Genomic DNA, 20,362 nt, shown 5'->3' with positions numbered 1-20,362 from the left:
ACTACACGGACCTCCGGCTCCCCTTGACTCGTCCGAAGACGTTCGGACAGCGGGGGTTGCCTCCACGCCCCGTGGTCGCCATGGGATTGACAGCCTCCAAACCCGATCCCCAATACTCCACCCCCTTAGAGTGCCTGCTGGCTAACCTGCAGACTCTAGGGCTAAAGAGAGATATCCGCCCCAAGCGGCTCACTTTTCTGTGCTCACAGGCCTGGCCTCAGTATTCCCTAGATAATGGCTCACAATGGCCAGCCACAGGGACACTAGACTTTGACGTCCTCCGTGATTTGGATAATTACTGCCGGAGAACGGGAAAATGGTCTGAGGTCCCCTATGTTCAGGCCTTTTGGGCGTTGCGCTCTCGCCCCACCCTGTGCACTACGTGTGCTCCTAGCCAGATCCTACTCACCATGGCCCCCCCGACTCCACCCTCCCGAGCTAAGCCGACTCCTCCCGCCTCTGAGTCCCCTGCTTTCTCTGTTCCCCCAGATCTGGTGACCCCCCCTCCCTACACCTCTCCCACGGCCCCCTCCCGTTCCTCTCCGGTTCCTACTCCCTCCCCTTCCACTCCGGCCCCTCCTAACCTCTCCCCCTTTAACCCTACTCCGGCCTCTTTTGCTCCTGTTCCCGCCCCTGAGGCTTCACCGCCGGCCCCAGATTCTCCGGCCATTAACCCTATCTTGTATCCTCCCCTTCCCCCCGTCAATCCCTTCTCGTCTCCGGTTAGCTCCCACACTCGCTCCCATAGCAACCCTCCAGGGGCCTCCCCTCCCCCTCCCCCAGCCCCGCTACTCCCTCTGCAACAAGTAGCCGGAGCTGAGGGTCTAGCCCAGGTTGCCTCCCCTCCCCCTCCTCCGGCCCCGCTACTTCCCCTGCGACAAGTAGCCGGAGCTGAGGGTCTAGCCCAGGTCCACGTCCCCTTCTCTCTCCAGGACTTAGCACAGATCGAGGCCAAGCTGGGATCCTTTTCCTCCAACCCCACTCAGTACATTAAGCAGTTTACTGGTCTGACCCGCGCCTATGCCTTAACATGGCAGGACATATATGTCATCCTGGGGTCTACCACCACCCCCGAAGAGAGGCAAGCCATTTGGACGGCAGCCAGGGCTCAGGCCGACCAGCGGCACTGTGCTAACCCCTCCCCCGAGCGCCCCCCGGGAGCTCAGGCAGTTCCTGACACCGACCCTGATTGGAACTACCAGGAAGGGGGTGGCGGCCAGCTGCGGGTACGCTATATGATAGAGTGTATCCTCGATGGGATGCAAACGTCCTCCCATAAGGTTGTAAACCTCCTCAGACTAGATGAGGTGACTCAGGGGCCCGACGAAAACCCAGCCATGTTTCTTAATCGGCTGACTGAGGCCCTTGTTCAATACACCAGACTGTCCCCTGAGTCCCCCACTGGGGCAGCTACCTTGGCCAATCGTTTTATCTCCCAATCCGCACCTGACATCCGAAAAAAACTGGCCAAGGCCGAGGACGGCCCTCAGACCCCTATTCGAGACCTGGTAAAAATGGCCTTTAAAGTTTATAACGCCCGTGAAAAAACTGCTGAGGCCAGCCAAAAGGCAAGGCTCAAGCAAGAGGCCGAATTTCAGGCAAGCCTCCTAAACCAACAAACCCAGGCCTTAATAGTGGCCCTGCGGCTGGCGGCAGGCTCGGGGTCCCAAAACCCCCCTCCGGGGGCCTGCTTCAAGTGCGGCCAAGAAGGACACTGGGCCAAGATGTGCCCCAATCCGCGGCCTCCTTCCAAGCCATGCCCGTTGTGCAAACAGCGAGGACACTGGGCTAGTGACTGTCCCCAGGCCTCTCAGGCCCCGACCTCTAGGGGCCGGGGACCAGAGCGCCCCAGGGAGACCTCCTGCCCTCCTCCGGCCTTCAAGCTGCTGAGCTTCGAGGATGGCTGACATCGCCCAGACTCGGGAACCCCGATAACCCAACCAAGCCCAGGGTAACGCTCCAGGTAACGGGTAAAGTCTGGTTAATGCGGGGGCTACCTATTCGGTCCTTCCCTCTTTCAGGGACACTTTACGTCCTTCCCAGGTTTCGGTTATGGGCATTGACGGCCAACCCTCATGTCCACTCCAAACCCAACCACCACCCTGTCAATTAGATTCCTGCCTATTTGCCCACTCCTTTCTGGTCATCCCTTCCTGCCCTACTCCTCTCTTAAAAAAAAAAAAAAAAAATGTACTCTCACAGATCTCCCAGCAGGTGGCTACGGCCCTGGACATCGACTGGCATCTCCACATCCCCTATCGGCCCGAACCGCCAGGCCTGGAACAAAGGCACAGACAGCTCCAAGAAAGCCCCCTCTGGACCGGACTCAATGGTTTACTCCCATACCTCTTGCCCTTTCTAGGCCCTATACTCCTGCTGGTTCTGGGCCTCACCACAGGCCCCTGCCTCATCCAACTTATTCTTCGCTGGGTCCAAAAAATAGCGCGGGTTGCGACCGGACGGGCCATGCTCCTAACAGCTTATACTCGACTCAATCAAAAAGACATAGACCCACTTCACAATCCTGCATAAGCTGACCTTTCGTCCCGGCTGGCCCCTACCCCTCGCCGCCCCCGTTCAGCAGGGAGAAGCCAGAGAGAACCGGCGCCCCTTGTCCTATAACAAAAAGGCCAGGATGAAAGGTCGGAGCATGCCCCGGGAAAGTGCTGCAAGGCAAATTCCGGAGGCTGGCTAAACTTCCAGGGGCTGGCCCCCTGCAGCCTGGCCCAATCAGGTACCAACATAAAGCCCTCGGACACTGACCACCGCTGTAGCCCGCGCTTTCTTCCTTATATGAAAAGACCTGCCCTGGATGCCTGCCCGGACTATAAAACCCCTCCCCACCCCTCATACCTTGCAGACTCCCTTTGTCTCCTCACTCACCAGCCCCCGGGAGTTCTGCCCGAGAGCGACGCTTAATAAAAGGCCTTTACCACCGGTCCTTAGAGGTGGCTTTTTTCCTCCCGCGGCGTTTTTCCTAACACTTATAAGACCTGGAACGTGTACTCAGTACATTTCCAGACACATTTGGGGCTCAGAAATATCAGGCAAAGAAAATATTGGTCGAGGAGGGAATTATACTTGCATTCTTGACTGAAATTCAGATTCCTAGCTTACTGCAGTGCCTCCAGTGAACCTGAGTTAACATTTTGCCCAGTTTGACTGGTTACCCAAATCTTTTACCAACAGTCAGCTGTCCTGTTCAGTTTATTGCTTCATAGTAGAATTGATTTATCACTAGTTAATTTGTTTCTGCCTTTCCTCCATTTTTTTCCATAAGGCACACTTTTTTTAAAAAAATCTCAATTAGATAATGATTTCTTGGTGGTCAGGCTGCATATTTTTTGTTGCTCAAGCATTCACATTGGTAAAGCCATTATGCTTAGCACGTACAAGCTGTTCATTGTTTATTGACTAAACAGAGTGATGTACAGATGTCAGAAAAAATCTTCTGTATTCCTGTTTATCTATAAAGATGCTGAAGAGGGAAAGAAAATTGATGAATTGATATTTCAGCATGTGTGTTTCATAAGTCTGAGCTTCAGGAACTTCCCTGGAGTTCCAGTGGTTAAGATTGCAGGGAGCAAGGGTTCAATCCCTGGCCCAGGAACTAAGATCCCATATGCCACGCACCAAAAACCAAAAACCAAAACAACAACAACAAAACAAACTGAGCTTCAGATAGCAGGGCTGGGATTTTCTCTATCCTTGTGTCTCAAGGCTCCAGAACCCTAGGGACTTAGCACATGTTATGACAGAACTGATGAGGGAATGAATGACTTCAGAGGAATTAAGGTTAATATTCATCCTTCTGATGTATCATAACTTTGCTGAGGTCAGAATATCCAAAATCAATTGCTTTGTCAGAAGTTGTCTTGCCCTCAGAAGGCAGTCATGTCTTGAGGAGCAGTTTCCAGCAAGTTGAGAGCTTGGCTCTTGGGAACGTGTCTACTCTGTATGTTTACCGGGCAGCTCATTGATTTATTATAGATCTCTGTGCTTGTGGAAGTGGGTGTGCCAGACAATGTAGTCTTTTCTAAGTTGGTTTAAATGCCAGAAATTCTACCAAGGTTAATTTCTATCTACTTCTTGCCTCATCACATATACTTCAGAAGTTTTGATAAATCTCACCAGGTAACTGACACTTGCCAAAAAATAAGCACTTTTCTGGACACTGCTAAGCTAAACATCCTTAGTAGGACCACATATTTTTGCTAAAATTCACAGATTCCCTTAAGTGTTGAGCCATCATTTATTATTTATTTATTCAGTTTATTCATTTGTTGAGCAAATCTTGGGAATGTTCTCCATGCAAATGTCCAAAAATACTTGGATGCTTTCAACTTAGGGTAAAAAAAAAAAAATAGTAAAAGCTGTTTCTTGGGAGAAAAAGAATTCCTTCTTTAAAAAAGATAATTTCTGTACCATATTAGGAAAGAATTGTTTTTCATCAAAACTGTTTATTCTAGCTCACTAAAACCACCAGAGGTACGCTATTGAACTTGATCTGGCTGAAATGAGATCCTGAAATATATTATTCTGCTTACCTTGGACATCCTTAGTAGCAAGAAGGATCTCTATTGGATCATGGAGAATCCATCTTGGGTTTCATTTGTGGAAGACCAGGACTCTCCCAGGACTGCTGCTTTTCCTACAGAACATTATGGGATGCCTTTGCCCAGCTTTGAGGATGTGTTAAGGGCCATCATACGAAAAGTATTCCACACCACGCTGGCCCAAAAGAGCACTGCCTTGAATATACAGGGAATGTTTATTTTATTTATTTAACCTTCAAGATCCTTATTAGCTGTTGTAGAAAAGTAAAGATTTATTCATCAATAAAACCCAAAGACTCCATTTACCAAATTTCCATTCTTTACTTTAATGCAATGTGTCTGTAGGGCTTTTAAAATTCATTTATAAAGTTAGAAATATATTCAGCTCTGCTGTCTTGGAGATAGATGGCCACATTATTACTTGTCTGTCAGATATAAGTAGGGCTGTTAATAATGTAAAGACAGCTACTAAAGATTCCAAACGTGGGTGTTTCCTTTAGAGGAAATTGCAACTCTAACCTTTGAGTTCCGTTTGGAATCAATTACCTGACTTTGTGTGTATTGTGAAATACCTTTTTTTAGTGGAGAGCAAGACAGAAGTTAATAGTCTTCAGAATATTTATTGAAAAAGGCAGAGGAAGCGTAAGAATATTAGTGCTAAGAGGACAGTGACTATGACATGTGTTTCAAATTGGGACCAACCTATTCAATACATTACACAAAGGACAGTCTGGACTCCTCTCTGACTGGCACATGGATTTACACAAGATGTCGGAGCTGGGGAAGGAATCTAAAAAGTGAAAAACTATCAACTGTTGTAGAAAGACGAGGTGCCTTCTTAGCCTAGAGTTAGTGTGTTGATACATATTCAGAGATGCCTTCCTTTCTCCTCACCTGCACAATGAGTTCCAAAAAGAGAATATAATCAGAAAGCCAGTGTTAGAATAAATTTGAAGGTAGATTTTCTGGCTCACCAAGTCCAATTTCTTAAACACCCACGTAGAGGCACAACTAGGTCCACACAGCAGCTCTCTGCCCCCTCTACCTTAGTATAAACCAGGCCCCCAAATATGAACTGGAGACATTATAGTATGCAGCAATTAGTACTTTCAAGTAAAGAATGTTCATCCATTTTCACCAGTAAATATGCTTTTATCACACACTATCCTTGCTGTTAATAGATAAAACAGGAATGCATGGCTATTTTCTTTTAGGGGAAAAAATTGTTAAAGTTGATTTGAATACATGAGAACGGCATCCGAAACACTCCCGGATGCTGTGAGGAACATCTGGATCTCAGAGAAAAGAAACAGAGGTCGCCAAGGATCTGCTGTTCCAGCAGAGTTCAGGCAGAAGTGGACGTCGATGCGGCTGACCGGATATGGGGGAGCATTTAGAAATACTTTAGTTATACATTGTCTGCGAAAGGGTTGACTCATCAAGGTCTAAGTGAATGTCTTTATTCATTCAATTGTTAAAGGAGCAGGGCTGGCTTACCATGAAAATTTCCTTTCAGAAGCTGTTCATTCGGATAATTTTCAGACAATGGGTGATTTAAGACTTCATCAGTGAGAAAATAAGCAGCAAAATAAATGTTCATTTTCATAAACGTCAAAGATAGTATTGAATAATTGAATAATACCTTGAGATTTTGTTTTTTTCTAGTTGGGGGAAACTGTTAGGATTTTGAAATCTGTGGACATGGCTGTGATTCAGGAGAGTGGCTGACACAGCACCCAGGTTGATTGTTTTATGAGATTTCAATTTGTAGCTTCTACATGATGCCAATTTCCCTCATCTAGGACATGCTGGGGACCTGTGTGATGCACAACTGTTCTCATCATTTGGTGTGCCCTCAGGGTTGAGAAACTGCTTCGCTAAGAACAGCTGTGAGCTGGACAACAAAGTTCTGGCAGGAAGAGACAATGTCTTATTTTTCTTTAAATTCTATATTCTAACAGGGTTTCACTGCTCTGTCTTGGGGCAGAGGAGACGTGGAGCCAATAGAATAATTGCAGATTTTCACATAATTCTTAAGTGTACAGTATCTATGTTTGATGAAAGGGAAAAAACCACCCTGTTAGAATCTTAGCATCTGCCCCCGACAAGGACTGCATCCAGGAAGCTCTCTTTAAGCACTGCTCGAAAAACATGTGAAGGAAGGCTGTGTCTCCTCTGGCATGAAATCTCTTTTGTCCTTGGAGAGTTTAAAGAATATTCATTCATGACTGATCTTCATTCACTTTTATCAATTATTTAGTTGTTAACAGGAGTTGACTGCCTAACGCAGACGCTGTCAAACGCGTTGGGGCAGCAACGCAGCTTAATAGTTAAGAACATTGGCTTTGACAGTCTTGCTGTGTTTTGAATCATCTTTGTCATTTGTCAGGACAAATCGCACCTTTGAACAAATCTCTTTAATGATTTGGCTCTCATTTTCCTCATCTGAAAAATGGGTCAGTAACTGTCCCTGCCTCATAAGGCTGTCTTGGAAATCAGGTATAGACAAGAAGAAGGCTTTGTTTGACCGATTGTTGGTCTTCAGCGATGTCAGAAGAGGATGCAGCTGTGTTTCTTTTTGAGCACGATGGAAAACCCTTTCCTTTCCTTTCTCACCCTTTTTCCATAAAATAAGGGAAGCGTGTCTGTTATTGTTCTTAACTCTTGAGGGCAGCTGTTGTCATCAGGGGAGGTGCAGGCAGCCTTGGGGACCATCCTGGACTCTGCGACCCCCCTGACATGATCTATATGTCAGCGTGCACCTTGAACCCTGGTGATGGAATTTAACCATCTTGGTATCTCCCTTGATTTTTATGAGAGCCTTTGCTAAGTTGGGGTTTCATCACAGAATTTTTCTTCACTTCTATTTGATATAGGTTATGGGTAAACACATCGGCCTGAGGTCTAATTTTGTCCTCTTGTTCCTGTTTTCATCAGCATATAAGTATTCCATTTCAGCATCCTTACAATGACAAGGATTTTAATTTCACTCACAGATAGAACTTAATTTTCATTTGTATAATTTTCATAGATGATGGATATGATCTTTATATTAGTGTTGATGTGCTTGGAGACATAGTGACCAGCATATTTGTGGAAAAGCAGAAATTTTAAAGATGTTGACCAACAACAACAAAAAAATGTGTATTTCTTGGACAGGGTGCACACTGAATTATTTTCACATATCATTCCTCTACTATAAACTGAAATCATGTGGTTAGCATTTTCTAGTTAATTGAAGTATACTGTAGTCTTTCTTTTTAAAATATGGTTTTCAGAAATAAAATGCACTAAGGCGCCTGGCGAGGCAGGGATCTGAAGATCTAACACACTCTCTGGACAGTTTCCTGTTTGTTGGAATCAATGTTTACCTCTCAGCTTTTGTCTTGGTTTGGGTTGCTATAGCAGAATACTGTGGACTTGGGGGCTTAAGCAATAGGAATGTATTTCTCTCAACTATGATCAAAGATCAATGTGCCTGTAGACCTGGTGTCTGGTGAGGACCTGCTACCTGGTTCCCGGGGCAGAGGTGGAAACAAGCTCTCCCATGTTTCTTCTTCTAAGAGTGCCAATCCCATTGCAAGGGCTCCACCCTCATGAACTCATCACCTCCTAAAGTCACTGCCTCCTGACACCATTCTGGGTCCTGGGATTTCAACATCTGGATTTGGGGCAGACACAGACATTCAGCCCATAACAGCTCTTGACACTCTTTTTATTTATATTTTCTATCATCATGTATAAAAAGTACCTATTCCTCTGAGGACAAATTCAGCATTTATTAATTTACGGTATATTATTTACTAATTATTCCCTCCAAATTTATCGTCAGATACATCTGGGTAGAATTCCAGTCAGCATATAGACTAAATATATTTTGTCAAGTCTAAAAAAAAAAAAAGTAAAACTCCAGTATCCTGTTATAAACTATCATGGAAAAGAACATGTAAAAGAATAGATACATATATGTATAACAGAATCATTTTGCTATACTAACACAAAATTATAAATCAACTATATTTCAATAAAAAAAGAATAAGAACTTCCCCAGTGGTCCAGTGGATAAGAATCCACCTGTCAATGTAGAGGACATAGATTCGATCCCTGGTGCGGAAAGATCCCACCTGCTGCAGGGCAACTAAGCCTGTGCACCACAACTACTGAAGTCTGTGCACCTAAAGCCCATGCCACACCAGAGAAGCCCCTGCAATGAGAAGCACAGATGCCATCACTGGAGAGTGGCTCCTGTTCACTGCAACTAGAGAAAGCCTTTGCACAGCAACAAAGATCCAGTGCAAGCAAGAGTAAATAAATACATAAACTAATTAAAAAAATAATCCCATTCAGCATTGAGTCCCGACACACTCATCTTGTGGCAAACAGTCAAAGATTCCCAAAATTTTAACTCTATAAAATGACATTTTTAAACAGAATTTACTTAAGAAGTTTCTCATTTATATCCATGTTATATATGTTCCATACAAATAATTTCATGTTGACCACTCTTTCACTTTAAGAATTATAAAATAAAAGTAATTTTCTTAAACATGTTAAAAATAACTTTCTCTAAGTGGGATTTGAACAGATTTTAAGCTTTTGAATGACTCAGTTGATTATTACTTAAAAGCCAGGGTTTTGTTGTTGCTATCTATACAATATGATTTGAAATTATTATTTTTTTTCTCTTCCTGACCCTTCCATTCTAAGTGCCCTTCTAACATGATTGTTTTAGTCTCAAGTGGCTTTTCTAGTTTGTTGTTTCTAATCTGGTATTAAGTGAAATCTAGGTAATAGACAATAGAATCTGTCTTACGTTGTCTTGAAAACAATATCTAGTATTCACATGTAATGCCAGAAGAAACATTTTGTTTAACCAATTATTTCTTGGTCCAAATAATGTTTTTCGATGCCATAAAATTTTTTTAAAGAAATTTATTAGCTTTTAAAACCAATTGGCTTGTTCATCTTTTGCATCTGTTGTTTTGTAATTACACAGACAAGAGGAAAGCTTATTACTACTTGAAAAAGTAATATATTTCTAGTGAAAATGGAACCCTAAAGTGGATAGCAGATCTTTCTGAGTGACTTTCACTAGATTTTTTTAGAGGTAGATAAAGAAGAAATTATTGAGTAAAGTGCAGGACTTAATTTTACTGAATTTATTGGCTGAAAGTTAGCACATTAAGGGGCTTCCCAGGTGGTACCAGTGGTAAAGAATCTGCCTGCCAACCCCTGGATTGGGAAGATGCCCTAGTGGAGGTCATGACAACCCACTCCGGTATTCTTACCAGGATAATCCCATGGACAGTGTAGCTTGGTGGGCTCCTGTGACTTAGCACACATGCACAGCACATTAAAATCAAAAGAATCTGAAAAAAGTATATGTTTTCACTAAAAAAAGAAATCAAAGGGATTACTTTTTAAAAGCCATTTGTTTTGCTAACGAGCCAGGCAAAAGTAATAAAGATTAACAAACTAATCAAAATTTTTTAAACATATCGAAGACACAAGAAAGCAAATATTTAAAAGTTTCAGTGACTAGAGGTGAAAATAGTGGAACTATTATTTTCGTGTACTGTTGATGTCATTGTAAATTGGCATCATTCTTCTGGAAAACCACTTGGGTCATAAAAATAAATATGTCCTTTGACTCAGTAATCCTATTTCTGGGAATTGATCCAAAGAAAACAACTGAAATGAAGGCAAAAGCTACAGGAACAGATCATATTCATTGTAGCATATTTTCTAAGTATAAAAAGTGAGAAGTGGATACATATAAAAAAATCAGAAAACAAATAATGGTGGGCAGGTTCTCAATGAAATATTATGCTGTCATTAAGAGTCCTGAAAGAGACTGAACACAGAATGCTGTGCAAGGTCTGCATGACTTTCTGTGTTCCATTTGGCAGGAGGGGGACATGGAATTATTCCCTCTCCTTCCTGAAAACTCTTTAGAGTAACAATAAAGAAGCCCAATGAAGAATATTCATAAAATGTCTGAGAGGAGAAAAGGTGAGCCAACAGCCAATCAGTAATATTGATAAACACGTAGAATGTGGAAACTATTCAGACCCATGCATAAAAAAAAGCAGAGCTAACTCCAGGCTGGACTACACAAGGGAAACAGCATGAGAGAAGGGGCAAGTTGCTCCTTTCTGAAGGGTCCCTGAGACCCTCCTGTTGTTGCTTAAATGTGTGGGAACTGAGAGTGGGAAATGGGGCAGAGATTAACATCAGGAATTGCAAAACTGTCAGTGGAAAAGCTCTGCAAGTCACTGCAGAAACACACAGACACACACAGACACACACACACACACACACACACACACACACACACACAGCCTTCCTGGGTGGCACTTTCTTCGGGGCCAAATGAGATGCATGCTCACTGAACTTGGGAAGGGTGAGGGCTGCAGTTGCTGGTGTTGACACCCTAGGGTCAAGCCTTTCTCCTTTTCTCAAGGATGGAGACGAGTGGGTCCAGATGTACAGCCTGCTTCCCAAGTGGCCATCCTATGCTGAATCCTCCAGTCATCACAGCTTCCCCAGGTGAGCAGACATCACAGTCAATCTGCCCTCATGAGGGAGGACTCTGTAGAGATACATGTCAAAGCCTACAGAAGAAACTCTGAGCAGCCTCCATTCTATCATGAACTAGTCCTTCGATTCCCAAGTGTAGGCAGACAAGCAAGGGTCACCAGAGGAACACCTGGAGCGCCCCTCAAAAATTTTCTGGGATGAATAAATACTGTTACCAATTGTATATGTCACATAAAAAGTCAAGGACACAGAAAAGATTTTAAAAATCATCTTCTATTAGTGATATCTTTAGAAAGATTCAATAAGATAATGATTCTATGAAATAAGAAAAGACTTTAGAAGGGATTTAAAAATCCCCCCAAAATTTTTTTTTTTTTTTTTTTAATTTAAAAGCAATAGTTGTTACTGGTTCTTGAAGAAGTTTCTGCTCATGGGGATCTGAGAGTGATTCTCCCTAACTACCTTCTGTACATTCATTTTGGGGGGGCCAGTGGTTTGTCCTGTGACTCATCTCTCTGATGGATTTAAGAAGAGTGGTTGATTTTCAGTTTGTTTAGCTTCTTTTCTTGTTTTATGGGTGAGACCGAAGACATCAATGAGCCAGAAACAATTTTTGTTCACATTTTTGGAATTTTTAGTAGAAAGTACTTCAGAAATAGGAAAATAAAATTCCATTGAAGAGATTAAAGAACTAGACAAAGAACTCTGTCAGATTTTGGACAAAGAGATAAAGAGGAAATGAAACTAAAAGGTCAATCAATGAGTCAGTAGGAATCTACTCCAAAAAAGGAGAGAATCCAGGAAGTGGTGAGCTAACAAAATAGAGTAGAATTTGCTGGAACTGAAGAAAGGAGAGCCTCTAAACTAAATTGTGCTGACAAGACCATGAAAAAGAATTGACATGTAGACACAGCTTTCTGAATTTTTAGCATGCAGAGGATAAAGGGCATATTTAAAGCCTCCAGAGAGAGGGAGGATGAATTTGCATTACTTGGAAAGAAAAACATACTGGCACCGGGGGCTGGTTTCTTAATAGCAACAGTGAAGTTGGTGGAAGTTGTGTCAAAGTTCTGGGGGTTCATCATTGGAATCTAGAATTCTGTCATCACAATGTCCATCAGTTGAGAAAGTAAGAACTATTGCATTTCATCTAGGATTGTAAATGGAAATATCAATAGCAATAATATAAAATGATCCCAGTCATGTACAAGATGGTAAGAATTGTTGGGTCCTGGAGGAAACTGGAGGATGTACAGGCTCTGCCCAGGGGTAGGTGCACCCAAGGAAGCACCATGAAACTAAACCTAACAAACAGATGAGCGGGCAACTTCTGACTCATACTCCTTGTGGCCCAACCTGAAGGAATCAATTGTAAACAGTAGAACAGTGCTGCTATGAACATTGAACTGCATGTGTCTTTATGAATTAGTGTTTTTGTTTTTTGTTGTTTTTTGGATATATACCCAGGAATTTCGAATCATGTTTCCAGTACTTTAAAGGCTTCATTTATATTAATTAATAATTAAACAGATTACAGTAGTTTATATTACATACATCAATATAATGTTCCATAAGGGAATTGCCCCCCAAAATTATTGACTGTTTGTATATCTTCATACATTGGAAATAACAAAAAATGTTTTAAAAACACTCGATTCCAGAAATTTTATTTAATCAATTTATTTTTTTTCTAGTCACTCAGTTAGTCTAAGAGAATGATTTTTCCCTATGTTAAGATAGGAATAAAAATTATTGAGAAGTACAGCTGCAAAAATTGGAGTATTTACATCTATTCTGGCAGAGTTACAGAAGCAAAGGATTAGTGTGAAAAATGGTATCAAATTACCATCCAGCACTGCCTGGAATGGTAACCAGGACGTCCTTTCTTGCAGAGATAGACTTTGGTTCACTCCTTTCTCCCACCCTCTTTCTTCCATCTGCATTTAATGTGGCTGCTGAACTCTATTTCCCATAACCTTAGTGGTGATGAATCAAAAGGAAGTAAATATTTGCATTAGTATGGGAACTTTGTAAAAGAAGTACTCGCGGGATCCAGCTGAGGCTCCACTTCCTGGCAGAGAGGCTCCAGGCTCCAAGTGCCCCTGGTTTAAAATGCATGAAGTCCGCACTTGCGATATTTGAAAAGGGATTAAACTTTGTCATGAGTCATATGCTTAAGGTCTTTTCAGACAAAGTCTGCTAAAAATAGATGTTAAGAACAATATCTTTCATCTTGTTAATAAATCATTTTAGACAAAATCCCTTTCACTGTGTGGAGAGGACCTTCTGACATTCTTATCTAAGACTGGAATTTCAAGCTCATCAGACTTTCCTGAGAAAGTCTATCCACACATTCAAGGGAGCTTTGGTTTGTTCACATTAACACTTAAACGTTAGTTTGAGTTATTGATACTTAGGAAAACTCCATTGTCTCTGATTACCACTTGGAAGGTATTAATAGCAACAATTTCACCTTATTAAAAATTTTTAAAAGATAACATTTATCAAGGAATAAGAGGCTAAGAGCATTACTCTACAAATTTGAATTGCTTTTGACTCCAAAATTCCTGGAAGCCTAATAAGCTAGAAAAAATAAATGAATATAAGTTTGTCTCAAAAATTCCTGATCTACTATAATTTTATTTATTACTTCTTAAAATTTTAGATGATCATTATCCTGCCTTTTACAAGTTTTTATACTTAGAATTCAAAATCACAAATTATTTTCATATACACAAATGTCCATTTATACATTTACATAACATTGCAGCAGTGATCTCACCTCCCGTTGTGACTCAGAGCTGATACTGTTAAATGTAAATGTGAAATGATGGTTAGATTTTTTGTGTCTTCTTTTGCGCTGTGGGAGTCTGCAGACCATGTTCAGATCCCCAGTGTGTCTTTGACTAAAATAGCAAATGCATTCTGTATTTTGTCCTGAAAATCCTTACAGCAGACAAGCTTCTCTATGTTATGTCTAGAGAAATCAGTTTGTCAGTTCTGACCAGTGGAATGTTCTGGTTAGCTCCTCTTGGTAACACCCCACCACTTCCACAATGGAGGGGCCTGCAGCAGTCTAGGAAGGGCTTGTCTGGCCTGTGTCCTCACATATTTGCAGCCCCAGGGCAGTGGGTGCTGGACCACACGGAGGAGGGGCAGGGCTCAGGCTGGCAACCTGGCCCCTTGCAGCCTCAGAGCCTCCCAGTGAATAGTTGGGCTTCCTCACAACATGGTAGCCTCATACAGTGGGACATCACATGTGTGACCAGGATCCCGGAAGGCAGGTCCCTAACAGGTCTTTTCTGCTCTCAAAGCTACTATATCGACTCAGTGACTCAGGTCCCTCTAGACTCAATGCTGGAGAAATAGGCTTCACCTCTGAATGGGAGGGGAGTTGAAGTCACACGACGCGGGAGGACAGGAGATGTTGCTGTGGCAGTCTTTGGAAAAATAGAGTTAACAATGTTCTATGGGAAACATGACTGTTCTCTCAGAAAGGATCAAGTCATTTCCTTGTCTAACATGCATTAGAACCCTAAGTTTCCTCTAAAGTACAGCCGGTATGTACTTTAGATGCTCTCTTAAGTTAAAACCCAGCGTGAGGGAACGGAGGGAGTGACATGTCTCAGGAGCAGAACATTCAGAAGAGAATATTTCAAATGATAAGATGGCTGCACAGTTGTGGGCCTGTCAAAGAGCCATCTGAACCCTTACTGGTTCTGGGAAAGACAACTCAGTGATTAGTGGAAGACAGTGTTTCTTGGCCTCTTCTCTGTTTTAATCAAATGTTTCACTGAGAGCAGCAGAGACAGCCACTGTTCCTTTCAAACCTTAATGATGAATGAAGCCAGGCACAGGAATAATCTCTCTGGCAGAGGCTGCTGGCTCTTCAAAACACTCTGAGTCCCCTTTAAGCCACCCGGAATGAAGACCGTATTTCCTGGACTACTGTGGTAGACAGAATTCTAAGATGTCCCAAGCCTCCTCCCTGCTGATCTAAACATCATAGAATCACCAGGATTGTGAAAATGATGGGCTAGCTCTCCCGTGATTGGGTTAGGTTCTACGCACCTTGATTTTAAGACAGAGGATTATCTTGGGTGAACCTCATCTAAGCAAGTGAAGCTTTGGAAAGAACTGGGCTTCTTTAAATAAATGTTTGTGGCAGGAGAGAGATCACGAGGGCATTTCCCTGAGGCTGAACATGAAGATGGAGAGGAGCACCTAGGACGGGATTTGGGGGCTCCAGAGTTGATAACTGCCGCCAGCTGATGCCAGCAAGGAGGTGGGGACCAGATTCTGGCCCTTCTAACAGGTATGTAGTGTAACAGAATCATGTTTTGTTGGGGTTTTCCTAAAACTCAGCATTTCACAATTCTTTTTGATTTGAATACACTTCCCATCCTCCATCTCTAAACCCCTTTATCCCAGATGTACCACTCTTACTTTGAGGAACACAAGTGTGGAATTATTGCTTTGGATCATAAAGTGTGTAGTTGCTCAGTGGTGTCCAACTCTTTGTGACCCCATGGACTGTAGCCCACCAGGTTCCTCCGTCCATAGAATTCTCTAGGCAAGAATGCTGGAGTGGGTAGCTATTTGTTTCTCCAATGGATCTTCCCCACCCGGGATCAAACCCAGGTGTCCCACATAGCAGGTGGATTCTTTACTGTCTGAGCCACCAGGGAAGCCTTGGATCATAAAGTTCTGATCAAAGATAAATCTATAGCCATGTGCCACTGAGTGAAGATCATCAAAGGTAAGTTTGTTTCCGTGATGGAGACGCCTTCTCTAAAGCCATCCATCACAGAAATAAAACTATCCCTATGCATAATAAGGGGAAACAAATTAGTAACCCAACATGCTACCACCACTTCGGTGAGCTCCCTGTGTTTATTGTTATTTTTGGAGCAGCTTACTTCATGAAGTACAAAGGGGGAGCATTGTCGAACTTGTGGGTTTTAATGAGATGATAGTAATCCAATAAGGAAGCAGTTGGATTATGATTCAGAAAACAAATATTATAGAATCTGAATGGAAAACTTGAAACATGTATTTTGGTGCTTTGACTTCAAAATGATCTAAAGGCAGAATTCAACTGCAGCTCTGTAGTGTGGGGCTCACAACCCCCTGTAGTTTATCCAGTGCTCTTGAACACTGAGTAACAAACTGTTAGGTGACCCCAGTGAGTCATGCAATGTGGAGTTCTGTCCCCTTGTCTGTGTGTGGGTGGGACCTGTGACATGTCTGTAGCCAGGAGAGAATGGCGCAGATGATGAATGCCACTTTCTCGATTAGGTTACTGTGTGTGGCCAAGATGGTGGAGTGTCTTGTTCTTCAGGACTTGGTCTTGGACCAGAGTGAGACCACCTTGGAGAAGAGTGCTACCAAACAGCTGGGGACAGGGGCTGTCCCTCTAGGATTTGAGGGCAGCTTCTACCTGGTAGGAAGTTAGAAGCCAGGGACATACAGCAGGAAAGAGAGGAATTCTGCTAACAGTCTGAATGTATGATCAGGGTTCCCTAGAAAAACAGAACCAGTAGGATAGAAAAACATAAGAGGATATTTATTATGGGAACTAGCTCATGTCATTTTGGAAGACCCACTACCCACCATCTGTAAGCTGGAGTCCAAGTCGGAAGGTCTACAGACCTGGAAGGTGGCCGTGTAACTTCCAGCCTGAGGCCCACGACCTGGAAAACTGGACCTTGCTGTCCGGAACAGGAGAAGATGGATGTCCAGTCCCAGCAGACAGCAAGCTGGCCATCCTCTGCCTTATTGCTCTGTGTTTGGGTCACACCTAGCACATTGGGGAGTGTCCTCTTCCTCCCTTAAGTCTATGGATTCAAAAGCTAATCTCTCCCCAAAACACCCTCACAGACACACCCAGAAATAACGTTTTCCAATTTTCCAAGGGATAATTTTGCTTCTTAAGTTAGGTTTGCAATTGTTCACTCTCAGGTGAAAATTGCTGGCCATTGCATTTTGTAAAGCAACTACCATCACGAAGGTGCCTAAAAGCCAGACCCCACTTGCACATCAAATGCTGGTCCACACCCTCCATCTGCGGGGAGCTTTCCCGTGGTCAACTTTGGGTCATCGAAGCCACCTCACCCAGCAGCAGAGCAGCCAGATAGGCAGGGCCTCTTATTTTCTTCATCTTTGTTTCTCAGATGCTCTCTTGTGAAGGGACCTCAGGAGAAATGTCAGGAAGATTTCACGGACATTTAGTGCAAATTAGTCAAGAACTTTTAAATGTTCTCTCTCTATGTGTATACATATGTGGAGTCTCTCAGTTTTTTTCCTCAGTTTCCAGTAAGAATACTTAACTATAGCTTTCACTCTGAGATTTATTTTTAGGCAGTATTAAATTGCCTTATGATTTTGACATATGACATATAAGTATATGACAATAAGTAAAGAAATGCAGAGCATAAAAATAATTTTACTTCTGAAATACCTTTTGGTGTAAATATATATTCATTTTCCAGGAGGGTCAAATGGGCTCATTTGCAATGTAATCCCGAAGTTCTTTGTGCTTTGTCTCCAAACCCAGTGGTTTTGAGACCTTTGTTCTTACTTAGCTGATGGTGCAACATTTTCCACATGAGCATGTTCTATAAAGTCAGCTCAGATTTTATAAGACTTTAATTTATGTACTAAGTATGTCTTAACAGGTGCTTAAAGTGCATTAATTGAATGACGGGTAGAAAAAGGAAACAGGCAAATTGCAGTTTAGTATAATAAAGTTTCATATAACCGTATCAATATTAGGCTTTAAACCAACAGGAAACTAATTTAGGACACTAAATACATACCAGCGTGACATGAGTCATTTCCCCTACACTAAGGCAACCCAAACCCCCACTTCCTGTCTTGGGGTGTATCTGCACAAACTAGCAGATTTCAGATCTCAATTCTGTGTGCTTAAGTTCCAAAAAAAAAATCTCAGTTCAAGTTTGTACCTTCAGTGGAATTTTAAATAATTCCAAGAATGAGAGTAACTAACACCTAGTATCAGATAGTAGTAGAACAGTTTCACTTTCAACAATGAAATTAGACACCAGTTAAAATGTTCAGATATTGTGAAAGGAAAAGTGAAGTATGTGTGTCTTAACAAAATAAAAAGATTTTCACTGAACTAAGACATACAAACAGAGACGCACAGACACATAGACAGACAGACACACAAACACAGCAACGCAGATGGACATATACACACATAGACACACATAGACAGGCATAGACATAGCAACATGCAGACACACACAAACACAGCAACAGACACAGAGAGACAACACAGCAACAAATAGACACATATGCAGACAGAAACAAGCACACACGTGCACAAACAGTAACACAGACATGTGTGTACACATAGGCACACAGAAACAGACACACACACACACTATGATGATGAATGCCCCTCCACTTCCATTTCATGATAACACTAAATAACCTGATACTTTCTTCAACACATTAGCCCATTTTATGTTCAAAAGTGAAAGGAAAAAATTGCCATGCTTTTAAGACTCTAGCACCTTTTCATTTTGGCCTTAATGAAACTGCCTGCTCTGTCCTCTCTATTTCCTTCCAGGAAAGGATCCTATCATGTTCAGGTATTTCCCCACAATTTAGACCTTTCTTCTTTTGCATGACATATCACATCATTGGCCTGTGAGTGTCGTATATTGATGATGGCACACGTAACTATACAGGCTCCTTTAAGGCCACTTACAAGGATGTTTTCCAGAGAACGAGTTTGGACACCAACCAGACTGATCACCACTCATCTGTGGACCAGCCTTAGTTGGATATCAGTTACACAATATGCCACATTTGGGGGCCTGGTGGGCAAAAATGAGTTCAGTGTTTTCAGATAATAATTAAGGCACAAATATTCATTAACCATCTATTATAGGGTCTAAGAATGGAAGAAGGCAAAGATAAGTGGTCTATGTCCCTCCTTCAAGGAGTTTCATTGTTATTTGGACTGAAAAGACAAGTACTTTTTTTTTCAACCCTACGATGAAAACATTGTGAAAAAGCAAGGACTAAATCATCAGATGAATGAAAAAAAAAATAAATCATCAGATGGTCAGGAGAAATAACTCACTGCTGAAAAATTCAGAAACTACACAACGATGGCAAAGATGTTTTCTCACAAAGCTATTCGGTAGTTCAAATGTTTTAAATTTGGCATGTGGCCACATTTTAGAGAAGTATCAAAATATCAAATATGATTGATTCTGAACCTGGATGGACTTGATAACCCTGTGACATAATGATTCTTGCTTTGTTAAGGAAATAGGAGGCATTTTCAATGCCATGTTGCTCCAGCACCATCTCTATTGGAACACCTCCTTCTACTTTCCCAGGACATCCATGCCTGGATTCACCCTCGGGAGAAGGCAGGACTGCTGCATCAATGGCTGTGCTCAATGACATTGCTCTCCTTTCTTTAAAATGTCCACAGTGCCTAAGCCAGGAAACCTGCCACTCGTTACCAGCCAGACCAAAGAAGTTGTTTTCCTCAGGCCCATGCGTGCAATCTCAAAATTCAGTTTGAAAGCAAACATTTCCTTTTCTCATTACAGTATTATTTAGAAATACCTACTATATTGTAAGTAATTGCCCAATTGTCCACGTCCCTCATTAGACAGAAAGGTCTCTGAAGTCAGTCACTGTGGTTTATTCACCATTGTTTCCCTGAAATAAAAATTATTTTGACTCTATTTCATATCATTCACAAAAATGAATTCCAGTGGGTTACAGATACAAATGTGAAAACAAAACAAAACAAAACAAAAAACCCTAAAAGAAAATGTGAGGAGATCTTCATGCCCTTGGGAGTGAGTAAAGAGTTCTTAAAAGAAAGATCTGAATATAAAGGGGAAATTTGTAAACTGGCCCTCCTATGATTAAGAACTTTCATCAAAAGATGCCATTAGCAGAGTGAAAGAGCAAGCCACAGACTGGGAGAAGATATTTGCAATTCAAATGACACCAAGGATTTATGTCCAGAATATATAAAGAAGTTCTACAAATCAATAAAAAAGACAGACAATCCCATGGAAATACACTCCAGAGAACTGAACAGCCACTTCACAAAAGAGGTTCTACAAACAGCCAATAAATATATGAAAAAGTGTCCACCTCATTAATCACAAAGAAATGCAACTTACAGCCAACGAGATCCCACTAGGCACCAGCCAACTGAAATGGCTGAAATGCAGGTTGGCCAGCAGGCAGACCAGCTTGGACTC

The 20,362-nt window shown here is 42.2% G+C and overlaps 1 protein-coding gene across 1 annotated transcript; it reads left to right on the top strand.

Annotated features, from left to right (window-relative positions):
• Positions 1–410: 410 nt before the first annotated feature.
• LOC133044263 (uncharacterized) lies at positions 411–2,807 on the top strand. The gene is made up of 2 exons (XM_061125666.1): positions 411–1,963; positions 2,215–2,807. The coding sequence occupies exon 1, from the start codon at positions 411–413 to the stop codon at positions 1,905–1,907; it is 1,497 nt and encodes a 498-aa protein (XP_060981649.1). The 3' UTR covers positions 1,908–1,963; positions 2,215–2,807.
• Positions 2,808–20,362: the final 17,555 nt, after the last annotated feature.

The sequence above is a fragment of the Dama dama genome, chromosome 23, assembly GCF_033118175.1.
Source record: "Dama dama isolate Ldn47 chromosome 23, ASM3311817v1, whole genome shotgun sequence".
Classification (NCBI taxonomy): Eukaryota; Metazoa; Chordata; class Mammalia; order Artiodactyla; family Cervidae; genus Dama; species Dama dama.
The sequence above is the reverse complement of the archived record's forward strand: the minus strand, read 5'-3'. Positions and strand labels throughout refer to the sequence as shown.

What these genes read in the sequence shown, in the direction of transcription:
- LOC133044263 (XM_061125666.1), top strand. Translation starts at nt 411, where the DNA reads ATGGCCCCCCCGACTCCACCCTCCCGAGCTAAGCCGACTCCTCCCGCC.